This window comes from Micropterus dolomieu, linkage group LG05 (genome assembly GCF_021292245.1).
Source record: "Micropterus dolomieu isolate WLL.071019.BEF.003 ecotype Adirondacks linkage group LG05, ASM2129224v1, whole genome shotgun sequence".
Lineage (NCBI taxonomy): Eukaryota > Metazoa > Chordata > Actinopteri > Centrarchiformes > Centrarchidae > Micropterus > Micropterus dolomieu.
This window is the reverse complement of record NC_060154.1, coordinates 18,825,273-18,852,909: the sequence shown is the minus strand read 5'-3', so window position 1 is coordinate 18,852,909 and position 27,637 is coordinate 18,825,273. Positions and strand designations below refer to the sequence as shown.

The window sequence follows — 27,637 nt, the reverse complement described above, 5'->3', positions numbered from 1 at the left end:
GGCAAGCCTATAATGAGTAAAACAAGCGCACATAATGAAAAGGGGATGTATTTTTCCACAAGTGAATTATGATAAGAATTACTCATGTCTCTTGCCTGTGTAGTCAATCTCTTCCATATCTTTATGTAAATACAAATATACTCTTATATATTGGTAATTTCAATAAACTATGAAGGAAAAATACCAACATAACAGGGTGGACAAAACACCAGTATAGAAATGTCCACTGTTAGTGTCCACCTTGTTGAAAAACTAACAGGGTGGACACTAACAGGGTGGACACTAACAGGGTGGACACTAACAGGGTGGACACTAACAGGGTGGACATTTTGAGCCTTTTACCTGCCTGTGTGAGCACAATGGCTAGCATAACCTTCAGTACTAGATGAGGAATCTATAATTTTGAAATTATTTAATTTGATTGATCTCCTCAAAACTTAGTCCTAACACGTTATAATCAAACACATTAAACTGACTTAATAAAAATGTCAAAAGCAGATAGTAAGAGAACTAGAAAATCACACAGCTAATTCACCTGCACTGGTGTGATGTCACCAGGTCACCTTATGAGAGTGATGTCAGTAAAAAAAAAAGGGACAGTTAATGCAATTCAACAGGGTGGACATGGTCACTGGGGACAAACATAAAACCTTATTTTTTTTGTACAACAGTTAACAATTTTGAAAAAAACAACATTTGATTAAATAGATTTTGATCATGAAAATTAGATAATAATTAAATATGTAGAAATACATATGTTTTTAAGTTGAATGTTTAAAAATGCTATTAACTGAAAAGATTTTAAATTACTTTTCACAAAAATATACACAATATAACTCAAAATACAAAACATTACGCTAATAAAGCCTAACGCTAGCTATGCTAGCATAATCAGATATTTACCATTCATTCTAAATTAATAAGCCCTACTACTAACTCCTTCAGACACATTTTCTTCATATTTGCATTAAACAAAGTCATAGGCTATATCTACATTTACAAAGGATTTTTTATATATTGTTTTCAGTTCCCCAAAAGAACAGCTCATGATGCTACAGTGATTTTCTGTTTACATATATTTATAATATGGAGCTACAGAAGTTCTGTCCTATGTGTGCATGTGTGTGCACGTGCATGTCTTTGCCTGTGTTTGTCCTTGTGTCCATACATAAAGTATACATCCATGGATCCTCCACTAAGGGCATACCAACTTGCGACATATCCCTCTCTCTCTGAGCAGCCGTGGACACTGGTCTCCATTATTCACATAAAGTCTGATTCTCAGTCTAGTTTCATCCCTCACTCACCAAACTCAAATATCAGGTGCACAGAAGAACTCAGAGCTCAAATTTCAACACATTTTTTCCTGCTGCCTCTGATAATGAAATTTAAAATAGGCTTAACAATGCAGGAGCTGTCCGAGTTACATGACATGGTCATAAAACCAAAACAGCTCAGGGAGGCCACGATAGAGGCACAGTTTTGCAGAATGCGAAAACATATACCATCCGGTATTAGAAATGAATGATACAAACTAATCCCTGAATAAACATAACTCAATTCAATAATTACTAATTATCTCTGTTTGCATTTGTTGTCCATACGAGCTAGTTTTGTGTTTTTCTTTCAGACCACATCGTGGCTTCTGTTTGGCTAGTTTAAGTCTTCTTGACATAACATTGGCAACACATTTGGCTTTTATGGCCAAATATTATGACACTGTGATTATAGCATGGGAACTCTTTCTCTCTCTTTCTTAATCTATCAAACTCTCTCTCCCTCTACTTTGCATTTTGCTCTCATCCTCCAATATACACACTCTTAAAGGCCCCGAGTGTGAGATGTTGTGTGCCATTTATCCATTGACAGGAGGTTAAATGTGGAAACAGGACCTACGCTTCGCTCTCTCCTGTCTGATGTCGGTCTCTCTTTGAAAACACAACAACCCAAATAAGGAGCTCAGCCACGACTGAAGAGTGAGTGGAGTGGAGAGGCCAGACCATTCCTTAGAAAGACCTTGGATGGTTGGTTTGATAGGGTGTCTGAAAGAGTGATAGTCAGGGAGTCAGGATGGAGTGGACGCAGAGTGGTGAGTGATGGAACAATGGATGGAGAGGGAGAGGATGGAGAGAAAGGATGGATAGAAGGAGGGAGGGGTGACAACATAGGAGGAGAAGGAGGGGGTGATCAGAGACGGGAGGCAGGTTCTGTTGCAGTTTAAATAACTACCCATATAGGGCTCAACTCTGCATCTCTGTTCACAGCTCTTTCTGTCTCCTTCCTACTTTCTCCTCCTTTCTGTCTCTCTCTCTTTCTCTATTTCTCTGCAGCCTTGTCGGACTCCAGCTCTCTCCGGTACTGTACGCAAGACCGAGTCTCCTACATCTCAACACAACGGGAGACACAGACTTGTGCTTTTGAAGCTGCATTTTCACATCTCAGAGAGGGAAATCCAACCAAGCAGCCACCATGGAGGCCATCAAGAAGAAGATGCAGATGCTGAAACTGGACAAGGAGAACGCCATCGACCGGGCCGAGCAGGCAGAGACAGACAAGAAGGCAGCAGAGGACAAATGCAAGCAGGTGGGAATGGAAGAGGAGCACAGAAAGACATGGATGTGTCAGCAGTGATGAGAAAGAAAATAAAGTCAGGGGTGCTGTTTTTGATCAGCTGTGAAAACGGCAAATTTAATAGAAACATTGTTAAGTTATGGATTAAGATAACTGGCAAACTAACAAGATAAAAAAAGCAAAGGAACAATTTTGTGTCTGGAAGAGGTATTATTTGGCAATTTGGAGACAAAACCTATAAAACATAGGTTAACACAAGTTGAAAGGAATCCAATCCAGCATAAGATATAATGAAGGTTTCCCTATAAGGCTTTTCTCTTTATCTAGCTTTAAGCTAATCACAACATTTATACATACCAGACATATCTTTAAGGAAACATTCCGTAAACACATTTGACATTTAGTAACACTGCATTCCTCATAGACAATTTACTGTTTTACTTTTCCGTTAGCATATCTAGAAAATATTTGTGTTTTATTGTTTTAATGTTTTATGTTGGCCATCGCTCAGAGACTGTATGGTAAATGTTTGACAGTATGTGAAGCACCCACCGTTGCTCGCTAGGGCAACGCTCTCAGGATAAGCAAAACTATATAGTCTCCGTTTTCTGTTAAATAGTCATGTAATTACTTCACTTCCAGCTAATAGTAAGAACAAATCCAGCCAATGTAAACACCAACTTTTGATCATCGCAGTTGATGCTATAGGGGAATAAACATCTGATGCCACCTAAACACCACAAACAACAAATACTGAAAGAAATTGGTAGTGGATGACCGTAATGACAATAGGTCAGTATTAAGGCGTATTAGCTCTATGAGAAATCAACAAATGCCCTCATGGGTTGTTTTGACCACTTCTGTTGATGAGACCACCCGGGATCAGGATTTGGTCTTTGGTGGTGGTGACATCACTCCCTCCAGGAGTTAATAGAGCAACTATCTGTCAAAAAGCCTATTTGACCAGTGTATCCAAAACAGGAGAGAAAACACACACACACACACACACAAACACACACAATAAGAATGCAAATGGATATATGTGGCCACACAAGTATTAAACACACACACACACACACACACACACAATAAGAATGCAAATGGATATATGTGGCCACACAAGTATTAAACACACACACACACACACACACACACACACACTAGGCCCATGGTCTCAGGCGTCTGTGTGTTCTCACTGATAACAGCTGTATTTTTAGACACCAGGACAGAATGATAGTGTGGAATTCAGTAGGACTATCAGAAGCACTTCATGGGCTCAAAGGGGAACACTGAGTAGGGTGAACACTTAATCCTGTGTGTATGTGTGTGAGAGCAAGAGAGAGAGAGTGAAAAAGAGAAAGAGTGGGAGAGAGAGACAGAGAGAGAGAAAGAAGCAAAGAGGACCGAGCTCTGCACACCAGGGTTCATGTCATGAGAGACTGATAGTAAACCATTACCATTTAAATGTTCCCAAACATCATAAACACAATTAGACTCCCAAATCAGCCACTGCTGCTTTATCGCTAGTCTAAATTCAAACACCTTAGCATTAACGACGTCCCATCAGACTGAATAATTATTTAAGCGCAATACAAACACACTAACATATATTATTTATAAATAATCATTTAGACATATTCACAGGTTTTTTTGAAAGTTGCTGAAAGTTTTGAAGATAAAACTAATCTGGTGTTCATTACATTTTTGTATTCATTTAACCTGTGAGTGAGATTTGTTATTCAAGAGGATTTTTAACAGAGAGGAGTGTCTCAGCATGTTTACAAATGCTCAGGAAATGTGACTTAAAACTGTCAAAACAGTGCAGGTAAAAAGAATAGAATAGAACAGAACTGAATAGCACAGAATAGACTGAAATAGAAGATTTCACCTCCCTCAGGTCAACAGTGGAGCAGCAGTGCACAGAAAATCATGCCAAAGTGGGGAAACGGGTTGGGTAAACTAACAGTCTCTTGTGTTGTAGCTGGAAGAAGAGCTGGTGGACCTCCAGAAGAAGATGAAGCAGACGGAGGACGAACTGGACAAATTCTCTGAGGGCCTGAAAGACGCTCAGGAGAAACTGGAACTGTCTGAGAAGAAAGCTGCAGACGTGAGTGAAGGGTCACACACTCATAATGTACATACACAGACACGGGGGAGTCTGGATCATCTTTCACTTGTCTGAAAATATTAAATTAAACTGCCTTAACTACACAATAATAATTATGCAGCACTGTTTCATATTTAATCCTTAGTATGAGTTTGAATATTGAAAAGAGGCTTCTGCTCTTAATTACGACTCCAATCCGACTTTGACACACACTCACATTACCATAGCACGACTGAAAACTAGAGCCCAGTGGATTCACTTTGATTCACGCTGAAGGGTTTGGAACACTTCAGAGACCGCAGAGACTGTTACATTATTGTGCAGCCGCTCCTGAAAGATGAACACACAGATAAACTGTAAGCCCCTCACCCAAACACACACACACACACACACACACACACACACACACACACACACACACACACACACACACATTTACTCAAGTCCTCCAAAACAACAAACAATTGCAACAAAGGTTAACAGACAAACTTAACTGCTGTTCATCACCATCCCTGTTAACTACACTGATAATTCAATGACATAAATGATTTAATAATGACAACAGTGTGACAAAATATGAAAGTGTAGTTTTGCTTTTCCCTGTTATAGGCTATGTCATGTGATTATCAACATGGACACACTTTCACACATCTCATATAGATTTTGGTGTGTTGGCATCTACGTTTTCTCAAATATTGTACTTTATTAGTACAACTGACATGCTTGCCTTTTACTTAAGTGTTTAAGTGCACATTTTATGCCACTTCATACTTTTTACCCCACTACATTTTATCTGAAAGTTATAGCTACTGGTTACATTGTAAATTAAGATTTTTTTTATGCAAAGCCTGTCATCAGCTTGTAAATGATGATGCATTGTTAAACATTAAAGTACCCAACATAAAAAATGCAACTTACACATTAAAGCGAGAGTAACTGATATCTGCAGAAGGATTGTTGATATTTGAACTCAACTGCCAAACAAATACACCCCTCCCTTCAGGGCTCCCTCAGAAGCTCTGACCCGCCCAAAATTTCAAATCTCCAGTTTTGGCCTTCACCATGGCCGTGTCATATAACTGTCTTGTCTGTTTATACTCTTCAGTCCTTTTCCTATTTGACTATTTCCCTACCATCTCTCCTTATTTACAGAGTATGCATGTTCAAATGTGCCGGTGTATAGAACTCTCTCTCCCCCTTCCCCCATCACTCCTGTGCTCGAGCACTAACACCTGTTGCTGATTGGTTGGAACAATGGTGTGGGCAAGGTACACACCACTTTCTTTGTCTCCATTTACAGATCAAGAGCTGTGTAGGAAAACGGATTTTATTATCAGAGCACACACAATACGGAGAGCTAGCAAACTGTGAGGAAATATTCAGTGAATTTAACAAAAGGTGTAGTGGATTAAATTCACTTACTATCCTTTTAATGGATTCCTAATTCCAGTTATATAATATAATATTCAGTAAATGTTGCGGAACATTAGAAAGGTCAGGTGACCTCTGGCTAATCAGCTGCTATCGGAAAAAAAATCATATTTTAGATTGTTGGTAACACCACAAACCACAGGTTTGTTGTATATCTGTCAGTGGTGGTTCCTCCAGAATTTTAGTGCACAGGCGTGTGTGTGTGTGTGGGAGAGAAGAGGAGAGAGAGAATAAAGGAGGAGCTCAAATCTCTACAAAGTCCTTATTTGGGTATCAATTATGTCCAAGATAAGGTTAAAATATACTGATCCTACCAGTTTAGCGGTGAAATGCCACACTAATAACAACAGATAAGAACCCAGTAAGTCATTCCAATAAGATTACTGAGCAAACCGCGCATGACAACAAAAACCCTCTCAGCTTCAACCAAGATGTGGCATTGTTTGAGCCTTGTGGAGGATATCCCAGGGAAATGCAGTGTTGTACTACACACAAAGAGAAGGGAAGTGTCTGACATACAGATGTGGAGACTGAGGCAGTGACATGCTGGATTATCCTCACGCAGTGATTAAATAAACTCCGAGGACAGTTCTGAGAAACCTCACATGTAAAGTGGGTCATCAGGGCCCCTGGAAAAAAGTAGCTGAATTTGTGGTTTGAGCCTGACTAGGTGTAGCTTCCACTCCAGCAATGCAAAGTTTTGTTAAAAATAGACATTTACCTTAACATATTTACAGTTTAGTGCTACACACTGACAGCAACCCTTCCAGAAAGTAAAGCTCCTTTTCCACTTTCATGAATTCCCCTCCACATGTCACTTATTAGATGCACCAGTCAAGTCATTACACATCTGAATTCACACAGAAAGCACGGCCAGATTGGAAACCTGGAGGGGGCTGGGAAAACAGAACAGTGAGCCAAAGACCCCAACAGGCAAGCAGTTGTGTTTCATAAAAAAAATAGTCCCCTGCACCAGCAACTAGCAGAGCTGATATTTAGGTCATCACAGCTCACTGTCAGCTCAAGCAAGCAGACAGAGAGTCTGCCTTTAGGAGTGTTCACAATATTAGCATAAAAGATGCAGCAAGCTAAAGGTGGTGAGAGTCAAAGAGGGTGGCACCATAATGCAGGTACTGATAACTTCATTCACTGCAGCAACAGTTACTGTTTTAGGGTAAAGCTTGAGTGTGGGGGCGGCGGGGCAGAGAAAGCAGAGCAGACAGGGGGGGCTCTGGTATGTCAGGAATGCAGCTAAGGCAAACAGAAAGCCCCACACTCCTGTGTCTAATGAAATCAATGCTTCTAGCTTTTCCGGTGCAAGGGGCAAATCAGACAGAGCGGCTCAATCAACAGATGAGATTTTCGTATCTTTGCGGTGATCAGCAGGACTGAATTGGAGCCAAATGTGAACTGAAGCAAAATGGGATGTGCAAGTCTACTTGCCTGTGTATTTGCTTGCATGTGAATAGGAAATTGAGAGGGTAAACACAGGGAGGGCTAGCAGAGAAACATGAAAGACACACCATAAATCTGATTTACACCCACACAATGAATCTCATCTATGGGCAGAGACAGGTGGATGCATATATGATGCTCTTGTTCCCGAGAGGTAAGAGGTCCATAAATAGCAGGATAATTAAACAATGTAAATTGTGAAGGTCATCTTTCCCTGGAAGTAATACCATCTTCTGAGGATGACTTTGTTGTATATGAATTTATATATCACCCATGCATTTATTATAAAATGTTAAAGATATGTTTTAACCTCTGGTTCACTTAAAAATAAATCACCAGAAATATCACTGACATACCGTGCTGACAGTGGCCTGAAAAACAAGAACCGCTAAAGTACCACTAAAATGTGCATTCTTATGTCCCACGAAATATCAATAACACACAAGATTTTGATCAATGAAATAATGTTTTAACAGTTTGTGCAGCTGGTAAACTCCTTCCTTATGAAAGCATGCTGCACAGACAAACATTATGTGTTGTCCGAAAACACAGAATTTTATTTTGAAATATTTTTGTGCTTGTGACCCTTTATGGCTATGCAAGTGATGCTAAATTGCAACCCCTTTTTCCCAGGATGTGTGTATCTGTGAGCCGTTTAACCAAGAAGTGAGATAGATTGTTTTATCTGAATGGCTGTTTGAGTATGTGCTCTCCAGTGTGTTCCAAGAAAAAAGATTTGAAAGATCATATATTGTGACCCCTCAGGTAGAGATGCATCGAAGTAATTATCTTTTTATTCTGATACACTAATTCAGGGTATTTTTTATGTAAGGTCAGCCATCTGCATGACTGAATGAATGTAACTGTTAAGAGGAAACACTCAATTTTATGATGACATTGTCAACAAAACGGTATTTAATGTGGATTGGTCATCTCATGGGTGATGCAGTATTGGGGCCACTGATATAGCTTTAATGAAATGTTGGAAGTTGTTTCAACATCCAAATGCAGAATGGAAACTTTAAACTTTAAACTTAAGTCTGAAAAGGGAAATTTCATTGCCAAATCAAGTTTGTGTGTGACAACTAAACTATGGGCGCAGCACCTTTACAATAACTGAAAGTAATTCATTCTGGCTTTCATTTTTCTGAAAGTCTCCAGTGATCACATCAGTCACAGGGATCAGCTCTTACACACACACACACACACACACACACACATAATAGTTCCCCTATACCTGTGGGGTACATCTCACTGACACAATGCATTCCCTAGCCCCTTACCCTAACTTTAACCATCGCAACTACATGCCAAACCTCAACCCTTCCCCTAACCCAATTGTAACCTGAACTCCTAAACAAAGCCCCCACCGGGACATAAAAACACGAATCACACACACACACACACACACACACACACAGCTCTATATGACACACGCCCCGCCCTCTCTGACCTCATCCTCCCAATCATCTCTCTCCTCCTCCGGCAAAGTCTGGCGCTCACGGCTCTCCTCTCCGCGCAGCTTTGTCTAATCCTCCTCCTCAAACTCAAAGTGTCCGGACCAAAACTGCTACATTCCCGAGGACAACTTTCTATACTGCTCATGTACTTATCATTCCCACGGACCAGAAGAAACTCTTGTAGAACACCTGGACGCTGTTACTTCCTGGTTATATAACTTTTGCTGCACTTGAACGACTCCTTTACATTCCAAAGACTTTGGACCTTCGTCGATTTTTTTTGTTGTCTTTTTGAATCAACGATCAAAGTATTTTTTTCTTATTATAATAATATTTTCTGAATAGACCAAACAAGCAGTAGCCTAGTCTTCGTTTTTTATTGCACAACCCAGAAATAGTCTTAACTGTGTGCTTTTTTTTTTTACACGTGTAGGCCTAGTCTTAACTTAAGTAACAAGTCAGCAATGGCAGGTTTAAACTCTCTGGAGGCTGTGAAGAGAAAGATTCATTGCTTGCAGCAGCAGGCCGACGAGGCAGAGGACCGGGCTCAGGTCCTACAGAGAGAGCTGGACAGTGAACGGGAGCTCCGAGAGAAAGTGAGACAACCAAATCCCCTCTATTCTTACGTCTTTTCTCTCTCTTACAACCCCTCTTCTTTTACTGCTCCGCTCTGCTATCATCTGCCAGACAGTTGAAATGATCTTAACTTCTTCATATTCACCTCCCAGGCTCTGTAAAGTCTAAATAGTTCACGTCATTGATTCATTCGCGGGCGCGATGGTTGCCACAATGCAAGGCGTTGGTCATTGAAAAAAGTTTGGATTCCTGCAGGTCTGCGCGCATGCTCAGTGTTGTCTGACTTACAGGCCGCTGTGAAACTACTGTGAATAATGTAGACCACGTAGTACTGTGCAAATGTATTTAGACTGACCAGATTACTTCTGATTAATACAAATCAAGTTAATACTTAATGAATGATATTTTAATTGTCGCTACTTATTAATTAGGTGTCTTTAGAGCTGCCAACATTTAGATTAAGGGGGTGACAGTTTCACTTTTCACACTCACATTCCTGCTCAGTGACACTTCAGCAGGGTGGATGCGTGCCAACAGCAGCTGTCTGGTTGAATGCCTTACCACCATCCCGCCCTGCCTCCACGGATGACAGGAAAATAAAGGGCAAAGACTTAAAAGTATGCCTGCTCTGTTATTATTGTCAAAGGATTAGGCTGAAAAATGTGCCATTTTCAGCTAGAGCTGGATCTATTACTCACTTAATCGATGAGTCGATCAACAGGACATGAATCAGCAACTATTTTGATCATTCGTTTTGAAGTCAGAATGACAATTTCACTGGTTCCAGCTTCCCAAATGTGAATATATTCTGGTTTTCTTATTCTTATTCAGTCTGGTTACTGATTTTCTTCCATGATACTGAACAGAATATCTTTGGGTTTTGGACTCTAAACAATGCATTTTGAGATGTCACTTTGGGCTCAGAGAACTTGCGATGGGCATTTGTTGCTATTTTCTGACATTCTTTAGACCAAACTTTAATATGTTGTGATATATGTGATCATAATGAAATGAATGAAAATACTCATTAGTTGCAGTCCTTTTTATGTGTTTACATTTCAGTGTACAGTACCATCAGCAGTTGCACAATGTATGCTGTAATAAGCACAAGTCATTGTTGAAGTTACACAAGTGTGTAGTTTCTCAAACAAGACGCATGGATGTGTTAAAAGTGACTCATCTGTTTGAGCCGCACCAGCTCTGTCACCTGCCCATCTCTTAACTCTGGTCACATCCGAGTGTTGTAGCTTCACACAGAACAGGTAGAGATTTGAGTGAAAAAAATGCAGCACAGTTAGGTAACAGTCTTGACTTGTTTCACATGCTGCTTTATGGCATATCCTTTGCTTAGGGTCTGGTTAATGACAGGACAAGTAGAAAGATTCAAGGAGAGTGGGTGGAAAAGGTGTGGCTGTAAAGATATGGGAGCTGAGATGATGAAAGGAGCTGGCCTGCTGTAGGACTTACCCCTTTGTTACAGACTGCCTATTAGGTAACAGGGCACCTTTTTAATTTGACAGTTGGGCGTTTACTCAGCTTGTGGTAATTGTTCTGATATGAACGTGTATACTGACATCAGTGAGTAGTTAATGGTCTATACGCTTGAGGTCATATTTGTCTGATTGTCTCTATATGACTGGGACGTATAAAGTACCTTTGTCTTCAACATTAAGTATGTTTGCAATGTTGTGATTTTTTGGTGTACACCTTCTGTTCTTCGTTCATGTAATGCCCTATAAATGTTTGTTTTGTTCCTGGTACCTATTCATTTTTTTATCTTATAGTAAGACACTTACCTCCTATTAATTTCTATTTACTGTCACATGGAGGTGGACAGTCATGAGTACAGTAAATGCTTAAGAGCCAAAAGTAGTTTGTAGTCAAACATTAACTTAATTTAAATGTGTATTTTATAAATACTGAATGACAAACTGTACTCCCCAATTTATCATTTCTTAGCATTATATAACATATAACAAATGGATATAACACATTTTAATGTAGTTGTAAGCAGGACATAGGGACAAGTTTTACACAGTATTCTCAGTATTTAAGAATAATTTCTCCTGCAAAGACAGGCTATATTTAGTTACAAATGTGTTATTAACAATCACAACAGCATGACTGGTATTATTTTCACCGTGTGTGTGTGTGTGTGTGTGTGTGTGTGTGTGTGTGTGTGTGTGTGTGTCATGAGGAAAATGTGGTCCTGGAGGCACCTGAGTACTTTGCGGGGTGTTTATGTCTGTCTGTTTGTGGACAGATTTTGTCAACGCGATAGTGTCACAACTGTGCAAAATGCAGTCACGAAACCGTTCAGGTGCAGATGTTGAGATCAAAATGAAGGCTGAGTTCAAAGATGGGTGTGGTCCAAGCAAGGGCTCTTGAAGTAGGGGGGGTTGGAAGTAGGGAAGGGGCTGTTTTCACGCTCCTGGCCCACATTCGCTTTAAGTCATGGAATTAGCTATGCGAAGATGGCAAGATCCAGGCACATAAAGAAAAATAATACTTGTTAGATATTCTGTATTCAAGTCCTTGCCAAACAGCTGATCATTTAGCTCTTGCCAATAATGATGCATTCAGTGTTGTACATTCCTTGTATCAAACCAGGAAATATTTCAGCTAAACACATATTTATATCAAAACTAACATGTTAAAAGTTGACCCTGTTAGGCATATTGAATAAATCCGGCACAGTTCGCCTGTGTCTTCTCTCATGCCATGCGGCTGGTGTGATCCCATCGCAAGATGGTCTCTAATATTATATTGTCTTTCATTATCTGTTTATATAGCAGCACACAGGTATGGATGCTTCAGAGATGAATGTGTTGACAAATAGATCAATAAACACTTAAACCTTATAGACCTTATATCTGCTTTATAGCATATGTAAACAACTTAAATAAAATTTAAATGCTAAATAAGGGTGTGGAAATTGTACTTTATCTCCAGAGTGGACATGTTGCATTTTTGAATACTTGTCAGCCTTAATGTGTAAAAGCAGTTTCAGCTGTCACACATCTCACCTCGTGTGCATTCAAAGTCAAACAGAGAGGTGCATTTGTGTGGTGGGGTTGGTGTGGTCCCAGATGTGAATAATTAGGGCAACCTGGAGTTGTTCCATGACACAAAAACTCTTTCATCGGATAATGGGATGATCAAAACAGGAACCTTGCTGAGTATGTTAGGGTAATGAATCATTGTTTGAAAATGTGGAGGCATCAGACAAAACACTCGGCCACATCTCTCACTAAAAAAATGAAAACAATTACCTCGAGTTATTTCTTCTGCGGTCTGATGCCTCTGGAGACGTTACTCAACGGCTCAATAATGCTTTAAGGCTCTGTCAGATTACAAAGACGGGACTGTCTTGATCGCTCATTTGACCTGCTTAGATGTGTTTTATGTATGGCCGTTATTCTCAATGAGCTGTTCATTTTTCAGAGTGTTCACAGCAGTTGGTTGTTTGCTGGTTGAAGGTTCAGAGTTGAGTCAGACCAAAGATGTGATGATTTGTACTATTTAAGTTTCTGACAGCTGTGTAAGCAACCACAGATGAACCAGATTAGTTGCTTTTTATAATATGAATGCAAATTTATGATACCAGTTTGCTTCTGTGATGGATGTATTTCATTATTTTTGATATTTAGTAGACTAACTAATGACTTGGTTATTACAAAACAACCAGAAGTGACAATAAAAGACATAGAATAGAAAAGCATAGAATTAAAAGTTTAAGTTTCCATTTTTTATTTCCTTTTTTGAAGTTAAAGTAAGCACAATCATGTTGTCACAACATACGGTTGCCATGGTGATGACTGGTGTTTTACCAAAAAGCATGCAGAAATACAGTTTGTGGCATACTGATCCATATATATGAAAAGAGAATAAAAAGGGAAGTGGGACTCAAGCCTTCATTGAGGTGTCAGTGTAGGAAAGCGGCACCCCCCCAACCCCAGCCCAGCTGTCTCTCCCAGGATGTTGTCTGACTCTGGTCCAGCACTTCCTGTGCTTCTACTCCCAACACTTCCTGTCCCTGAACTCCAGCCCTGATCAACAGGAAGATTAGTGTGTGTGTGTGTGTGTGTGTGTGTGTGTGTGTGTGTGTGTGTGTGTGTCTGGAGTTTTCTATAAGTGTTAATCTAGCCAGTGGTGCACAACTTTGGTGAAAGTTTAATACTTAAAAAGATTAAATTATGACATCAGGTCACCTGAAGTTAGTTCAAGGCTACCTGTCTGTCTCTATGTATATACATCGGATTTCATATACACACTGAAGTTGTTTTCTACAACTGTGCTCATTTTACACCACTTGAAGCTCATATTGAAAACTAATTGCTGGAAGTCATTTCGGAATAATGCTTCTCTTAACCACAACTTCCCTCAGCTCATCAGTTTGTCAACATGAACTAGAGGCATCATCTGTTGGCAGCTTGGTGTGGTCAGTGGGTTTGAAGGTTTTCTACCGGGCCCTCTAGCAGTCCAGCAGATTCTGTGGAAAGAATTACTTCCTGGTTTCACTGTTTTCTTTGGACGTTCTACCTGGGAATAGCTCAACTTTCCAAATATAACTGCCACATGTTGATACGTTTTGGCAGTATTGGCATTCTGGGGAACACTCCCATGTTAGCGGCTTGTGGCTTAACTGATTATGTAGGCCAAGGTTGTGGGTTCTAGTCCAAGAAAGGAGTAGAATATATTTATACAGTCGGTGCTAGCAAAGATACATTTGCTATAATGTCATTAAGTACTATTTAGAGAGTGGAAATTATGTATTTTATGTAGTGCAGTATGCAGTGTTTGAATCATTTCATATACAGCACATTGAGCTGTTTTTCTCTTTGTGTGTGCATGCAAGGTTTAGAGAGAGGCTTGTTTTGATGGTTTTGTCAAAGCAGGATCTCCGCATCGGTTAGCATGTCAGTGCTAGTACTGCAGAGTGGAAATGGTATTACTGTAATTTAGCCTGAAAGAACAGTATGAACAGTTTTATTGCTAGGGTAAACTGTTCGTAGGATTGTTGGTAGTTAAATCTCCTGCCCTCTATTTGTTCAGAGACCACACAGTTAAAGACCTAAGCTGTTTTCCAAAAATGTCATCAACATTTATGTAAATTCCAACATAACCAAGGAGGACAACTATCTGAATGGTTAGACACTTAATATTATGCGAGAGCCTGAATGAAAGACTCAAACCAGCTCAAGAGCTGTGTGAAAGTCCTAACACATACTGTATATACTGTAGAAAAATGAGAACAAATTACCTTTAACACAGAGAGAGCTCGTTGTGATGCTTGTCTGGAAATTTAATTACATTTCTTTACATATCACACCTCTATGACAGGCTGGCTTATACTGTATGCAGCGGTCTTTGCATGCCAGATCTTTATGGGAAAAGATTACACACTTGCAGACACACATTCACATTGAGAGGAGCGAGCAGCAGTGTCAGGAATAACATCCCCTGAAACCCAACAGCATTGTGCAGCTCATTAGCCCACTGCCCTGGAATCAGCCAATAATTAGATCCCTCTTTTCTTTGTCCTTGAGCCTGTCTCTAATACATGTAATACACTCAGGTATTTCTTAAGTCACTCCCAGTAGAGCTGTGCTGTATCTTCAAGTCAGGCTGGTGACTGTTTACTAAGTAGAGGCCATTGAAAATATGTAGTCAACCACTAACTGAGGTGTTATTAGAGTCCTGTATTCCAACTTATTGTGGTTTGTGTCACTTATTGATGCTGCTGGGAATAGCCAGGCAGCAGTGAAAAGAATAATTTGACATTTTGTGAAATACGCTTATAGCTTTCATGCTGAGAAAGATTGATACCACTGTTGTGCCTGTACATGTAAAGCAACCAACAGCAGCTGGTGAGCTTAGCATAAAGACTGCAAACAGCTAGCCTTGAGCTAACAGCTAACATGAGATAAAAATGACACCATGTGCTGTTACCCCCTTTGATACCACAAAGTGATATTTTTTATAGTTGTTTTTTTGGTATGGATTCGACAAAGAAGATATAATGTGTTAATTAGTGAGCTTTATAGGTGCTGGTAAGACAGCACCTTTGTTACCTTTGGCCAGAGCCAGGCTAGCTGTTTCCCTGTTTCCAGTCTTTGTGTTAAGCTAAGCTACCTGGCTACTGACTGTACCTTCATATTTACCATATAGACGTGAGAGTGGTATCAATATTCTCTTCTAACTCTCTGGCTATTTAAAAATCTTTTACAGCCATTATGGCTGAACGTCCTTTAGCAAGGCATCAACTGGTCCAGAGGAGAAGTTATTGAAATACCACTCACCTCTTAGAAAGCACTGGGCTTACATATTAAACTAGCTTGATAACACAGCAACTACTTGTCGTACAGTAGCTTTTAAATAAATGTATGTGTGTGCGTGTGTGTGTGTGTGTGTCTGTGCTTGCTGCCACAATCTTCCTGATACTCCACCACAGACATTCTCCATAGTTTGTTTTACCATATAAGGCGGTGTGCGTCCCTGGCAGCCTAAGAATGCAAAGTGGGTGCTAAAGGAAGGGGCATGGCCAGAGGCAGAGAAAATACCAGCTCTTAAAGAAAGAACAATCAAAGGGAGGAAATGAAAGGATGTTGGGCAGCTAACTTCCTGCCAATTTTTTCAAGATCCTGATTTGTGAAATGATGTTACTATCTATTCTTATAGTAAAGGTTTGTTGTTTGACTTGGTAGTTCTCAGTTCTTGTGACCTTTACCATAACATTTCAGTTATTTTTGTGAAACAAAGCTCAAAAGCTGTGCTTCAGGCATTTGTCAAATGATTTTCTAAAGCTTCAGAAGGGAAAGTATTTAACATTATATATTCCAACAGTACCTTCAGGATTTACAGGAAAAGCCTGTCTCTTCTCTGGTCATGGCTGAGTAAATTAGATGCATGAGAAGATGTGCTGTACGCATATATACTTTTTTTTACTTGACACAAGGCTGTCTCTGTCTGTAAGGGGATTCCCCCCTCCCCTGTCTGATGACAGATAAGACATCAGGTTGCACACATTCAATTGTGAGTGTAGATAAACTACCACCATAGTGGTATTGGCTAAGACTTTGGCTTTTGTGTATGCGTGTCGCTTGACAACAAACATTTTACTGGGCAGGGAACTAGCCGGTTGTTAGCTGGTAATTATGTTTGTTTGAGAGAGGCAGAGATTGACAGAATGAGAGTGACAGTTGCATTTTTGCAATATTCACCCTGTGTGTGTGTGTCTGGAAGTGCATTACAGCGTCTGATGTGCCAGTGTAGCTGAACTGAAGCTCATGAATAGCATGTTTGTTTGTGTGCAGACGGTATTCTTCACAGCACATTGCTTCACACAGGACCAAGGAAGTAACGATATCTGTTATTTCAGGCTCCAGTTAAATTCTATGTAACATTTCTCACCAGCCAGATGTAGTGTTGACAGATGCAGACCTGTGTAAAGGACATCGCTGATGAGATTTCAAGATGTTCGACCAATTTATGACTTTTCATTCATTCTGTGTTGGGTTAGGTTTTCCTCTGTCAAGTGCTGGCTGTTTTAAGACATGTCAATGCTAGTTCGGCAGACATTTCCTGTCTCATATGAGCGGCCTCCCCTGGCAGCTCTGGGTGCAGTAGGGCAGGACCTGGGAGAGGACAAAAAAGAACCAAGGGAGGGAGAGAGAGAGAAAAAGAGAGTTGGAAAGACTGACTGGCTAGTCAGCAGTCTAAGATGACATGGAGACGAGAGGGAGAAAATCTTAAAAATTAGAAAAGGGGCCTGTGCCAGCTGCCAGCAAGCAGGAAACCATGCTTTCATTTCCTGAAATATTGAGTCTATGACTAAATGGAAGAATAGACTGGATGGCGGTCTATTTATTCTCAGCACAAACAGACTTAATATATCTTTTCCACTGAGCCCTCTCTTCTTCTCTCTGCAGTGTTACCTTACCTTCTCATTGCCAATCCTGTCTCTTTTTGCTCTCTTAATGACTTTATCTCACCAAATGTGAGATAACAATGACTCGCCTGTAAACTGAATTGCAGACACTTTGACTGTTGATCTGACTAGCAAAGTGACTTCTGGACTGAATGACTAGCTAATGAGTCACTGACCCGCTACCCTGCAACTGAGCAATGATTTTCTGCTTGTCTTAGAAATCCCCAGTTGCTTCGTTTTAGGAACAGCGAGTAAACCTGTGTGGGTGCACTGGGTCTGAATGAATAGTTCAGGGTTGTAACACTTCAAAAGTACAGTTATGTAGTGCTGTTTGAGCTGCCTGGTTGTAAACTTACATTTCAACAGTAGATAATCTCTTTGTTGTAACTTTAGTATAAAAACTGAGTTGGGTGGGTGTTCAGTTAGAAAGCATCTCCCTAGGAGGTCGTGGTTGGATAAACTCTCTGGCCAACAGAGAGGAAATGCCTGTATAGTTGTCTGTTTGCTTTCTTTTTCCTCTCTGCCTTTGTTTATCAAGGGCAGATGAGAAGAAGCCCATTTGTCCTCCCTGCTTGGCTCAATTCTGTATTCACAGTCACCAGAAATTTAATTTTTGTAAACGTTTCATTCAAATCTAAAGTCCCACGATCTTTAGATATTAAAAAGTATTACACTTTCCAGGCAGACTCAGCATTTAGTACATATACTAAATAGTGTCATATATCTGACACTTTTATCCTAAGCGACTTACAATTGCTATACATGTCAGAGGTCGCACGCCTCTGGAGCAACTGGGGTTAAGTGTCTTGCTCAGGGACACAATGGTGGATGGTTCACAGTTGGGGATTGAACCTGGGTCTCTCGCACCAAAAACATAGGCTTATCCATTGCACCATCGCACCCTAGTAGTTGTGTTTCATCAGGGACTGTTTATTACAGGTAGGCCCTGCTCCTATGTGAGATCCTCCAAGGACCTCCAATCTCTGTTTCACTTATTATTCATCAGCAAGACTCACCTATTGATTTGTGGAACATGAGCTGCCCCAGAGAGCATGAAGAAGAGATTACAGTATCTCACTAACTGGTTATACAGATAGAACTGAATGTATTTTAATACACTTGCAGACAGACTTCTTTATGTGGATTCAATTTTAATGTCTTAGTATGAATGTACAGAATATAGACACAGTACTGAGTGATAAAGCAAAATATCTCTGTGTAGTCATGGCACCACGGTTATATTCAAGTGATTGTATTTAAAATCATTCATCAGATGTATTTTCAGAATAAGAGTCCTTTAGAGGCATTGTGCCGGATGTTTATGTAGCTGCCTCTTCCCCAACATGGCTGCCTTGATCCACTGGTAACAGCTTTCAAAAGAAGATGCACGGTTTCTTTCGTTTATAGAAAAACACAAAGTGTCACCCACAACACACAAGTTATCATTCAGTATTATTAAAATATATTATCACTTTACAAACCGTTCATAAAACAGAAGTGGTTAGGTTTAAAAATGGCAGACACCTCGGTGCTGAAGAAACTTATACCAAGATACCAAGGATAGGAGATGTCCTGTATAATTTTGAGGAGTCGAGAAACTAAACAAAATAATGCACAAAAGTCAATTTTCATTATCAAAAAGAAAAATAAAACAGTACACACTTCATTCAAACTCGACAGACACAAAATAAAGCTCACTAAAACCGCAGTGTCTTCGTCGTCCCCTGAGTCAGAGTCCTGGCTGGAGCCGCTGTAAATCACCCCGATAATGTATTCCTTGTCGTCAAACTGGCCTCTGTCGGTCTCGGAGGCTGTGTTCGGTTAACAGGGAGGTTGCTTCCGGACCCGGTCAGCTCATAAGACCTCTCAGTTAGTTGCTCAGCTAACTAAGCTAACTAGCTAATGGCAGTTAGCAGCAGTTATCACCTGATATGTGATATGCTGCCACTTAGAGTATGAATTCAACAGGTGGAGAGTTGTCACATTTTACCTTTAAGCCTCCACGTAGTGGCTGTGGTCAGAGAAAAATGGGAGACAGGACAACACATCTGAGTCTAGAAACGAAAGTTTGATCCCTGTTTTATTTTTCTTTCATTCCATTTTCAATGTGATGTACACTTTGCTTTAAAATTTTTTTTCCAGCTGTCCCTGTTTCTGTTGATATTTTTTTGTCAAGCTGTGGGCTTGTCTCCCCCCCCCCCACTGCCCTTTTCCTTCTCTTTCTGTTTTATGGTGTGGAAGATGGGGGAGGGGAGACCAGCGTGGACAATTTAGATTTGAATGAATGAATTTCTCTTTCCCCTGTTTTTCTCCTTGTCAGGCGGAGGGTGATGTAGCAGGTCTGAACCGTAGGATCCAGCTGGTGGAGGAGGAGTTGGACCGAGCCCAGGAGAGGTTGACCACGGCATTGCAGAAACTGGAAGAGGCTGAGAAGGCCGCCGATGAGAGCGAGAGGTCAGTTTAAATCACATTCAACAAGATGCAACCTTGATAGTCTTTCGATTAGAATCTTTTTTTCATGTGCATTCATGCCAACAATTGCCAGTGTGTGAGAACATGTTTCGCCTATTCCATTACAACACCTAACTTTCACAACATCATTTAAAAGCCTATTTGTATGCGTGTCTGTAATCATTGTTGTCTGTCCTCCTAACACACTGTGTGTTGTCCAATCAGAGGGATGAAGGTCATCGAGAACCGAGCGATGAAGGACGAGGAGAAGATGGAGATTCAGGAGATGCAGCTGAAAGAGGCTAAACACATCGCAGAGGAGGCTGACCGTAAATACGAGGAGGTGAGACTTTGACAGCAGGAGCTGGTTTGGAGCAAGACCGACATGCTTAAATTGGGATGCACTCTGCTGTTTAGCCATTTTTAGTCTTTAATCCAACCTACTCTTGTCTTTCGGATACTATTGTGCTTCAAGTCCAAACCCCCCTCTAAAGATTTAAGGTTTTTCGTCCCAGGTGGCTCGTAAGCTGGTGATCCTGGAGGGAGAGCTGGAGAGAGCTGAGGAGAGGGCCGAGGTCTCAGAATGGTAAAACCAGTGAAAACACAACCACAGAGACGTACATGCCCTCACCTGTTGCTCTTCTATTGAAACTGAGTGTATATGTCGGTCTCTCTCCACAGCAAAGCCAGTGATCTGGAGGAGGAGCTGAAAAATGTGACCAACAACCTGAAGTCCTTAGAAGCCCAGTCTGAGAAGGTGAGCGTGTCATGTTGCAACTCAGTGATGTGCACCGTAATAACTGTACCATGCAACTGAAATACATTTACACATTTATAAGTAATACTTCTTTTTTTTGGCCTCCTGGTGTGCCAGATATGTTTTTCCACATAGCCTGTAGAAAACCTTCTTTTCTTATCCAGTAATGTTCAAGATAAGCACTATGTCAGGCTTATGTGTAAGGCTAACCATAAACTGATGGTAAAAACCACTTGTTTACAAAGTAAGGATACTCATTCTTGACGACGCATCTGTTCAAAATGCATCAGTTATAATACGTAATTTTCTAACCATATTGGCTAATATTATGACAAAGCTGAGCAATGGTTTATGAAGTTGCTTTCCTTCTCTTTCACAAATACTTAAATATATACAACATAATATTCTATGTACCAGGTCTAGCACCCAGCACATACTCATCTCCACTTCCCTGTATCCTATCATTTGGGCTGCTGTGATGGCTCAGTGGACAGTAATTTGAGTGTATAGGGAGGGATACCACATCACCAAAGTATTGTTTCATACTACCTCCATTGTAATTGTGTATCATCAGGCGCTACTTACAACGCAACCATTTATTTCCCCCTCAGGGTGTTTAGATGAAGACCTGGACGTATCAAGAGTGCAAGACCTGAACTCCTTTTGATATGTAGCTGTTTATCCACCACATGGCAAATTAGCCACAGAGGCTGTTTTTTGTGATAATGGCCGCGTAACTGTGTTTCACTATATGTGAACCAGCAGCTAGTAGAGACCTGCAGTACATTCTTCCTGTTTGCCATATTACATTCCTCCCCAGGCACAGACAAGCTGTATGACGGCATGCCAGGCTTACCACATGACCACTCTCCTTTAGCAACACATGCCTTTGCTTTGTTCAGTCAGGCCAGGCCAACGCCTCACCTCTTTTGTGCCACTACCTACCCTGACTCCTCAGAGGGAGTGGTGCAATAGCTGTTGGATAAATTGTAATCCTTGGATGATAAGAGTGTGTGTCTGTGTGTGTATGTTCACTTTGTGTGCATTTGTAAGTCAAAGCATGTGTGAGCATGTGTTTGTGTTTCTGCCACTGGTTAGGTAATGTTATTTGTCTCTGTGTCTGTCAACAGTACTCAGAAAAGGAAGACAAGTACGAGGAGGAGATCAAAGTTCTGACCGACAAACTGAAGGAGGTGAGATCCTGATTCTAGTGATCCCACAGCAGAAGGGATGACTCTGCCAAAACAGAGCTCCCTCTGATTACATCAGCATGTACTGTTTGATGATTTACTTGATAGAATTTTTTTAGAGTAAAACAAATCGGCAATGTGATACTTAAAAAAACCCACCCCGGACAGGTGACACAGTTGGTTAGTAGTGTACAACACAAACGTGGTAAACGCAGTGTCTCTGGGTTAAATCCGGCCAGGGACCTTTGTTGCATGTCCCCATTTTATCCTTGATGTTCTAACTTCCTCTACTGTATACATCCCTTAAATAGTAGCTTGTAGCTTGTTTCTTACCTTGTAACTTATACTGTGTCTGTGTTTTTGTCAGGCTGAAACCCGTGCAGAGTTTGCAGAGAGGACAGTGGCCAAACTGGAAAAGTCCATTGATGACCTGGAAGGTATGAGATCAGTATCACTCACATATAATCGTAATGTTGTGGATTTACACCAAAATATATAGTTTTTGGAACGCAACATAAATGCAACGGCAATTCAGTCAGTCAGTAGCTTGACTGTCTTTAAATGAGACAACCAGTCTTCTCGACCTAGGGTTTGTGTTCAGTTTCAGTAAATTAGGAAACGTGTTGATGAACCACACGCAGATAGTTTAGTGGAGTTTCCTGTAGGTCAGGCGCTAACTCTAATCTTAATCCATCATAATGCACACATGCACAATTACATTTAGTTTGACATACTTGAAATAATTTCTTTGGAAAACAGCAAATTTATGGAAACTCCTTAACTAAGCTAAGGAAAGACACTTTTTTTCTGAAGGACAACTACTCCATGTCAGCCATGCTGCCAAGAGGACAGAATGTGCTCATATGTTTTTAGGTCAGCATTATTTGGTTGTTGAACCACAGGCAGCTGAATTTATATAGTTATTGGTGCCACTTTGAGAGATTCAGAACAAGCTAAAAAGCTAAAAGCTCACCCAGCTTAAGAGTTTTAAGCATAATTAGATGTGCATCATTCTTTCTTCCAAGCATTTCTGCATCTTTAAAAAGGCTGACCTATTATTTTTTTTTGTCTTCTCCTTCTTCCCTCTGCTCTTTGCCTCCATCTGTATCTCATTCTTATCCTGCTTTTGGCTTGTTTGTGTCGCTGCTGTCCTTGACACCTGCCTGCACTTCCTGTCGACCTCTGGCCTCCAGACGAATTGTACGCTCAGAAGCTGAAGTACAAGGCCATTAGTGAGGAGCTGGACCATGCCCTCAATGACATGACATCTCTGTAGATGCTCTGACATGTCTGTCTTTTTCTGCCTCTTGCTCCGCTTTTTCTGTCTTGTGTTTTGAATTTTCGGACTCTTCATCTTCTCTCTGTGCATCATTTGTGCCTTCCGCCCATCTTACTATGCAGAAAATAATGAATTAAAAATCGTTTTCTTTCCTACTTTACAGATGTTGTGTCTGTTCTTGATTTTTCAAACAAGCTATATATAGTAGTAAAAGATTTGATGCATAACCTTCGCTACAGTGTACATTGCCATGCACTCTTGTGTTTTTGGAAATAATTAGGTAACCAACAGTTTGCTCTTGTGAAATTGATTGTTAATGTACGTCTAATTATCAGCAAGCATATGTGAGACAAGGTGAGAGATTTACTTTGGTTTTGGTGTGAATTAATGCAGTTTGCAACTCCCCTTCGACCCTTTAAAACACTCTTTTGGTTGTAAATCTAACTTCCTATTTATGGTTTTTGATATTATATATTCACATAGGTAGGTAGCATCTACTATAAAGTCCTCTATAAAGCCCATACTATAATCTACTAACAGTCTTCAGACAGAGAAAGAGCATTTCATGCATGAAAGGCACAGCAGTGTGGTGGATTTTTTTGCATGTGGCACAACTTAAGCAAAATAGTTATATGCAAAACATCTGTTCAGTAAAACAGTGCTCTGTGCTGTTTTGCAAGGGATGCTGTTTGACAAACCTATAAAGGAGAATAAATTGGCATGACCTGAGCAGTATTATTTGCTGATGGTTGAGGCTTTACCACATCACTTTTCTTATTCTCTCCAGAGAAACTATCACATGCCAAAGAGGAGAATCTGGGCATGCACAAAGTCCTGGACCAGACCCTGCAGGAACTGAACAGCTTATAAATACACGGAGAGGAAGCTGGAGAGGACGAGATCATCATGTAACATTCCTTCAAATGTTCGACTCCATTCCACATTTCGAGCTGTTAAATCTTTATTCCCCTGTGTGAAGGGGGATTAATTTAATGCTTGTCCCTTGATGTTTTTTTTTTCTAAGGCACAACTTTGTTTCTTTTTTAAGGTGGGAAGTTCATCACTCCTTTTTTATCTCCAGCTGTGATTGCATAAATTTCCCCCGAAATGATATTTGACCACTTATTTAGAAAGAACTGGCAATTAATACACCCAAAGAAACCTCAGATTTGCTCACTGAACCACTGACTAAACTGGCTCATTTACACATAACATGAGCACATACATTAAGCCTCTGTCTGATTATTTTAGTACACGCCTACAGATGGCATTGGGCATCGCTCAGTCTACATTAGTGTGGCTCTAATGTGGTGATGTGAAGTCTTCTCATTATGCTGTACCACCTTAAGAGGATACACGTTAACACACATTCGACTTATGTGTGCCTGTCTTAACAGTATCCTCTTACAGCTGTTTATGTTTAAACAGCATGATGGTCAAATGGACAGGTCAGCTTATGGAAAAGTTTCATTGATAAGCAAACAGGTCAGGGTACATGTTGCTCAGTCACTCTAGGCTTCTGCCAATTCCCGGTTATCCTGAGGCCTACTTGTTGAAAAGGCACACAATGTTTTTGTGCAAGTTTTTCTACTCCTTTTGGTGTGGGAATCTGTGCAGAACCTGACAGCTGTGCATCTACAGTATCCAGCATTGACATGGATTTCTAAGTTGTACTTCCTTTTCCTAAGCTTGACCTGACCATTGAGACATTCTACATCATTTCCAACGATACGCCATAATGTTGCCAATATTTACTAGATTTACAATATATTGTATTGCATGAGCGAGCTAAACCCCAAACCACAGGAAGCTCAGTCAATTTTTATCAACCATGGATACTTATTGTATATAGTAGAATAATGTTAGGTCTGTGAGAAATTGTATTGATTTTCTTTTTTTTGGTTTTGTTTCATTTATACCACTTTTTGCCAGGGGAACTCTCAAGACCAAAGAACACATAACACAGACAATAAATTCTTTAAATGTTTTATTTTTGTTTGTGATGGTCATCTTGGTTTCCTCTCATGCCATGAAAAGCGCCTCACATTTTAAAATATTTCATTCACCAACCCCCTTCTATGTCAACCTAATAAATGTTTTACAAAAATCATGTCTCACTGGACTTTTTCATGATTACCAAACATGTCTGACTTGGTCAATAGAAGTCCAAACTATATGCTTTGCCATATCAATCTGCTATACATACCATTCATTCAGAGCACATTACAATGTCTGCATGTATAGGATTTACGTTTATCTTGAGCTTGCATAGCTCCTCTCCTGCTCATGTCCAAAGAAACCCCACAGGGGGATTTAAATTTCACTCCACATTATCAAGATACAGATGATTTCTCCACTAGGATTTGCCACGTTTAAAATCAAGGAGTGTGAGGCTTGGACTAATTTATCCATGGTCCATTCTGCTGCCTGTCATGGGTGTTTTGGAAGATTTCTGCTCAGGAATATTTTTTTCTGAAGGCACAGCCTAGATGGACATAAATCAAACATTTCAATACCACATACAGTATAACCACAGACAAAACAGTAAGAAAGATCAAGCTGGAATCTTCTGGCTTAAATGACTATTCAATACATCCAACCAGTTTTCCAACAGGGAGAAATAACTGAAACCTCAGTTAAAATACCAAGTTTTGTGACAGTTTTCTCACCTTCAGTTAGTCTGCATTTGCCACCTCGTGGTTGGCAGAGGACTAAAGAGCAGCCTGCACAAGGTACCACAGTCTGGGCATGGCTGAAGATGGTGGTGATCCTGTAGCAGCCTGCATTTAAAGATAAAATGACAATATACCACTTTAAATGACATAATCGAAAAATACATCAGTGAGGGAAATAAGATGTGTTTTGGAGTCCTTACCCATGCATTTTACATCCATAAAGTAGGAGTTGGGACTCTGCACCAGCCTCTTCTTCTTGTGTCTGGTCCTCTCCTCTGCAAAATTGGGGTGCATCAGATCCTTAGCCAGCTGCAACCGAGATCAGAACATGATTATAACATTTGTGTTTTTAAGGAATTCAATTACTATATTTTATTTCAGGCGTTCATTGAATGGCATAATGTTTCTGTAATACTCTAATGCCCCCTACAGTCTGATGAATGAATTGCTAGTTAGAGCTACAAAGACATGTCCAGGCAAGCCCAGGCATCGCTCCTGACAGCTATACTTGTATACTGAACACAGATAATGATTTATTAACACATCTAGGCATATAAACAGCGTGCACCCTTTATATACAGTCTATGCGTGCACCCCACATATTGACTGATAAATAAATCTATCTTATCCTGTTTCCACATAACGTTGAGGTCATCAATTATTATTTATCAATTTTATAATTTATGTAGGCCTATATAACGTTTGCTTTGTAGCATAAAGGGAACTACAAACTGCTTCTCATTTTACAATCTTGTTGAAATATGCCGCATAAATGTACCTTGAATCTTGAATAACAAACACTTACAACTGTTTGTTTTACGAGTTCTAAAATTTCTAACCACAAAAATATATAATATTGCAATAAAAAAATTCACTTACAGACATTTTTTCTCTATTCGGTCAGGTTTTTCGTCAAATGCAAATACGAAGTAGAAAGTGCGATGCTGAAGTTCAAGTGCGCCTCTCTACAGAATCAACTGTAGTTTGAGACCCAGCAGGCGTGGTCTTTCGCTTTAGGGGAGGCACGACAAATACTACTGGCTGAACTAGTCCATGTTGAGTACAAAAATTATTAGTCGTTAACAACTATGTATAGATAACTAGTTAGCTAAATGTACCCGCTATAACTAATTACAGCTGTTCCACAAGTAACGTTATGAGAGGCCTGGCCATAGAAAAACATACCATTAATACATAAACATATTTTTTTCCTAGGCTCTTAATATGTTATGATATTTTTAGTGGTGTAATAACGTCAATTCAAAAATAATTCAAGTTCGAATCTTACCCACAAAAATAGACACATGCCCACAAACACACATGCATATACATATACAGACATATAAAAACATTATAGTAAATCATGGTTAGAAGAATTATGACAATTAGAAGACAATAATTGTTCCACCAGGAAACAGCTGTACCAATGTTTCCACACGCGGAATTGACAGCTTGTAACGTTAGTACTTAGCCTTTGATAGGTCCCCCTAAATTTACAAAAGGAACGTGTGTTAATTAATGAAAGCTACGGATATAAATCATATGTCTGATCATACGATTTAGAGTTATTTAGGGTACATCCTTCTTCCAAAGTGAGGGACGCTTTCGCTTTGTCAAACGTTTAATCAACCAATCTTAGTACGGGTGAAAGTAGTCGTCAAACGAGCGAACCCACCGAACTTCCGGAGCCACGACGACAGACCAGAGTGGCAGTTGACTTGACCAAAAGGCAGCGCACACAGGCAGTGACGTCAC

The 27,637-nt window shown here is 40.1% G+C and overlaps 2 protein-coding genes across 6 annotated transcripts; one reads left to right on the top strand and one right to left on the bottom strand.

Annotated features, from left to right (window-relative positions):
• The first annotated feature begins 2,249 nt into the window (after nucleotides 1-2,249).
• Nucleotides 2,250-25,314, top strand: tpm4a (tropomyosin 4a). 5 transcript variants are annotated; one of them, XM_046049434.1, is made up of 9 exons: nucleotides 2,250-2,583; nucleotides 4,553-4,678; nucleotides 19,851-19,984; nucleotides 20,207-20,324; nucleotides 20,497-20,567; nucleotides 20,663-20,738; nucleotides 21,869-21,931; nucleotides 22,296-22,365; nucleotides 23,122-23,988. In XM_046049434.1, exons 1-9 carry the CDS (start codon nucleotides 2,470-2,472, stop codon nucleotides 23,202-23,204), a joined length of 855 nt encoding a protein of 284 aa, XP_045905390.1. In that variant the 5' UTR covers nucleotides 2,250-2,469; the 3' UTR covers nucleotides 23,205-23,988. The 5 variants fall into 5 exon arrangements, with proteins under 5 accessions (XP_045905390.1, XP_045905387.1, XP_045905391.1 ...); XM_046049431.1 differs by lacking the exon at nucleotides 23,122-23,988 and adding an exon at nucleotides 23,995-25,314 and having other exon boundaries at nucleotides 2,254-2,583; XM_046049433.1 differs by lacking the exons at nucleotides 2,250-2,583; nucleotides 4,553-4,678; nucleotides 23,122-23,988 and adding exons at nucleotides 9,069-9,332; nucleotides 9,458-9,620; nucleotides 23,995-25,314.
• LOC123970978 (40S ribosomal protein S27-like) lies at nucleotides 25,182-26,911 on the bottom strand. Its single transcript, XM_046049438.1, has 4 exons — nucleotides 26,762-26,911; nucleotides 26,083-26,191; nucleotides 25,877-25,987; nucleotides 25,182-25,692 (listed from the first exon to the last, which is right to left on the bottom strand). The coding sequence occupies exons 1-4, from the start codon at nucleotides 26,765-26,767 to the stop codon at nucleotides 25,664-25,666; spliced, it is 255 nt and encodes an 84-aa protein (XP_045905394.1). The 5' UTR covers nucleotides 26,768-26,911; the 3' UTR covers nucleotides 25,182-25,663.
• Between the last annotated feature and the right edge of the window lie 726 nt (nucleotides 26,912-27,637).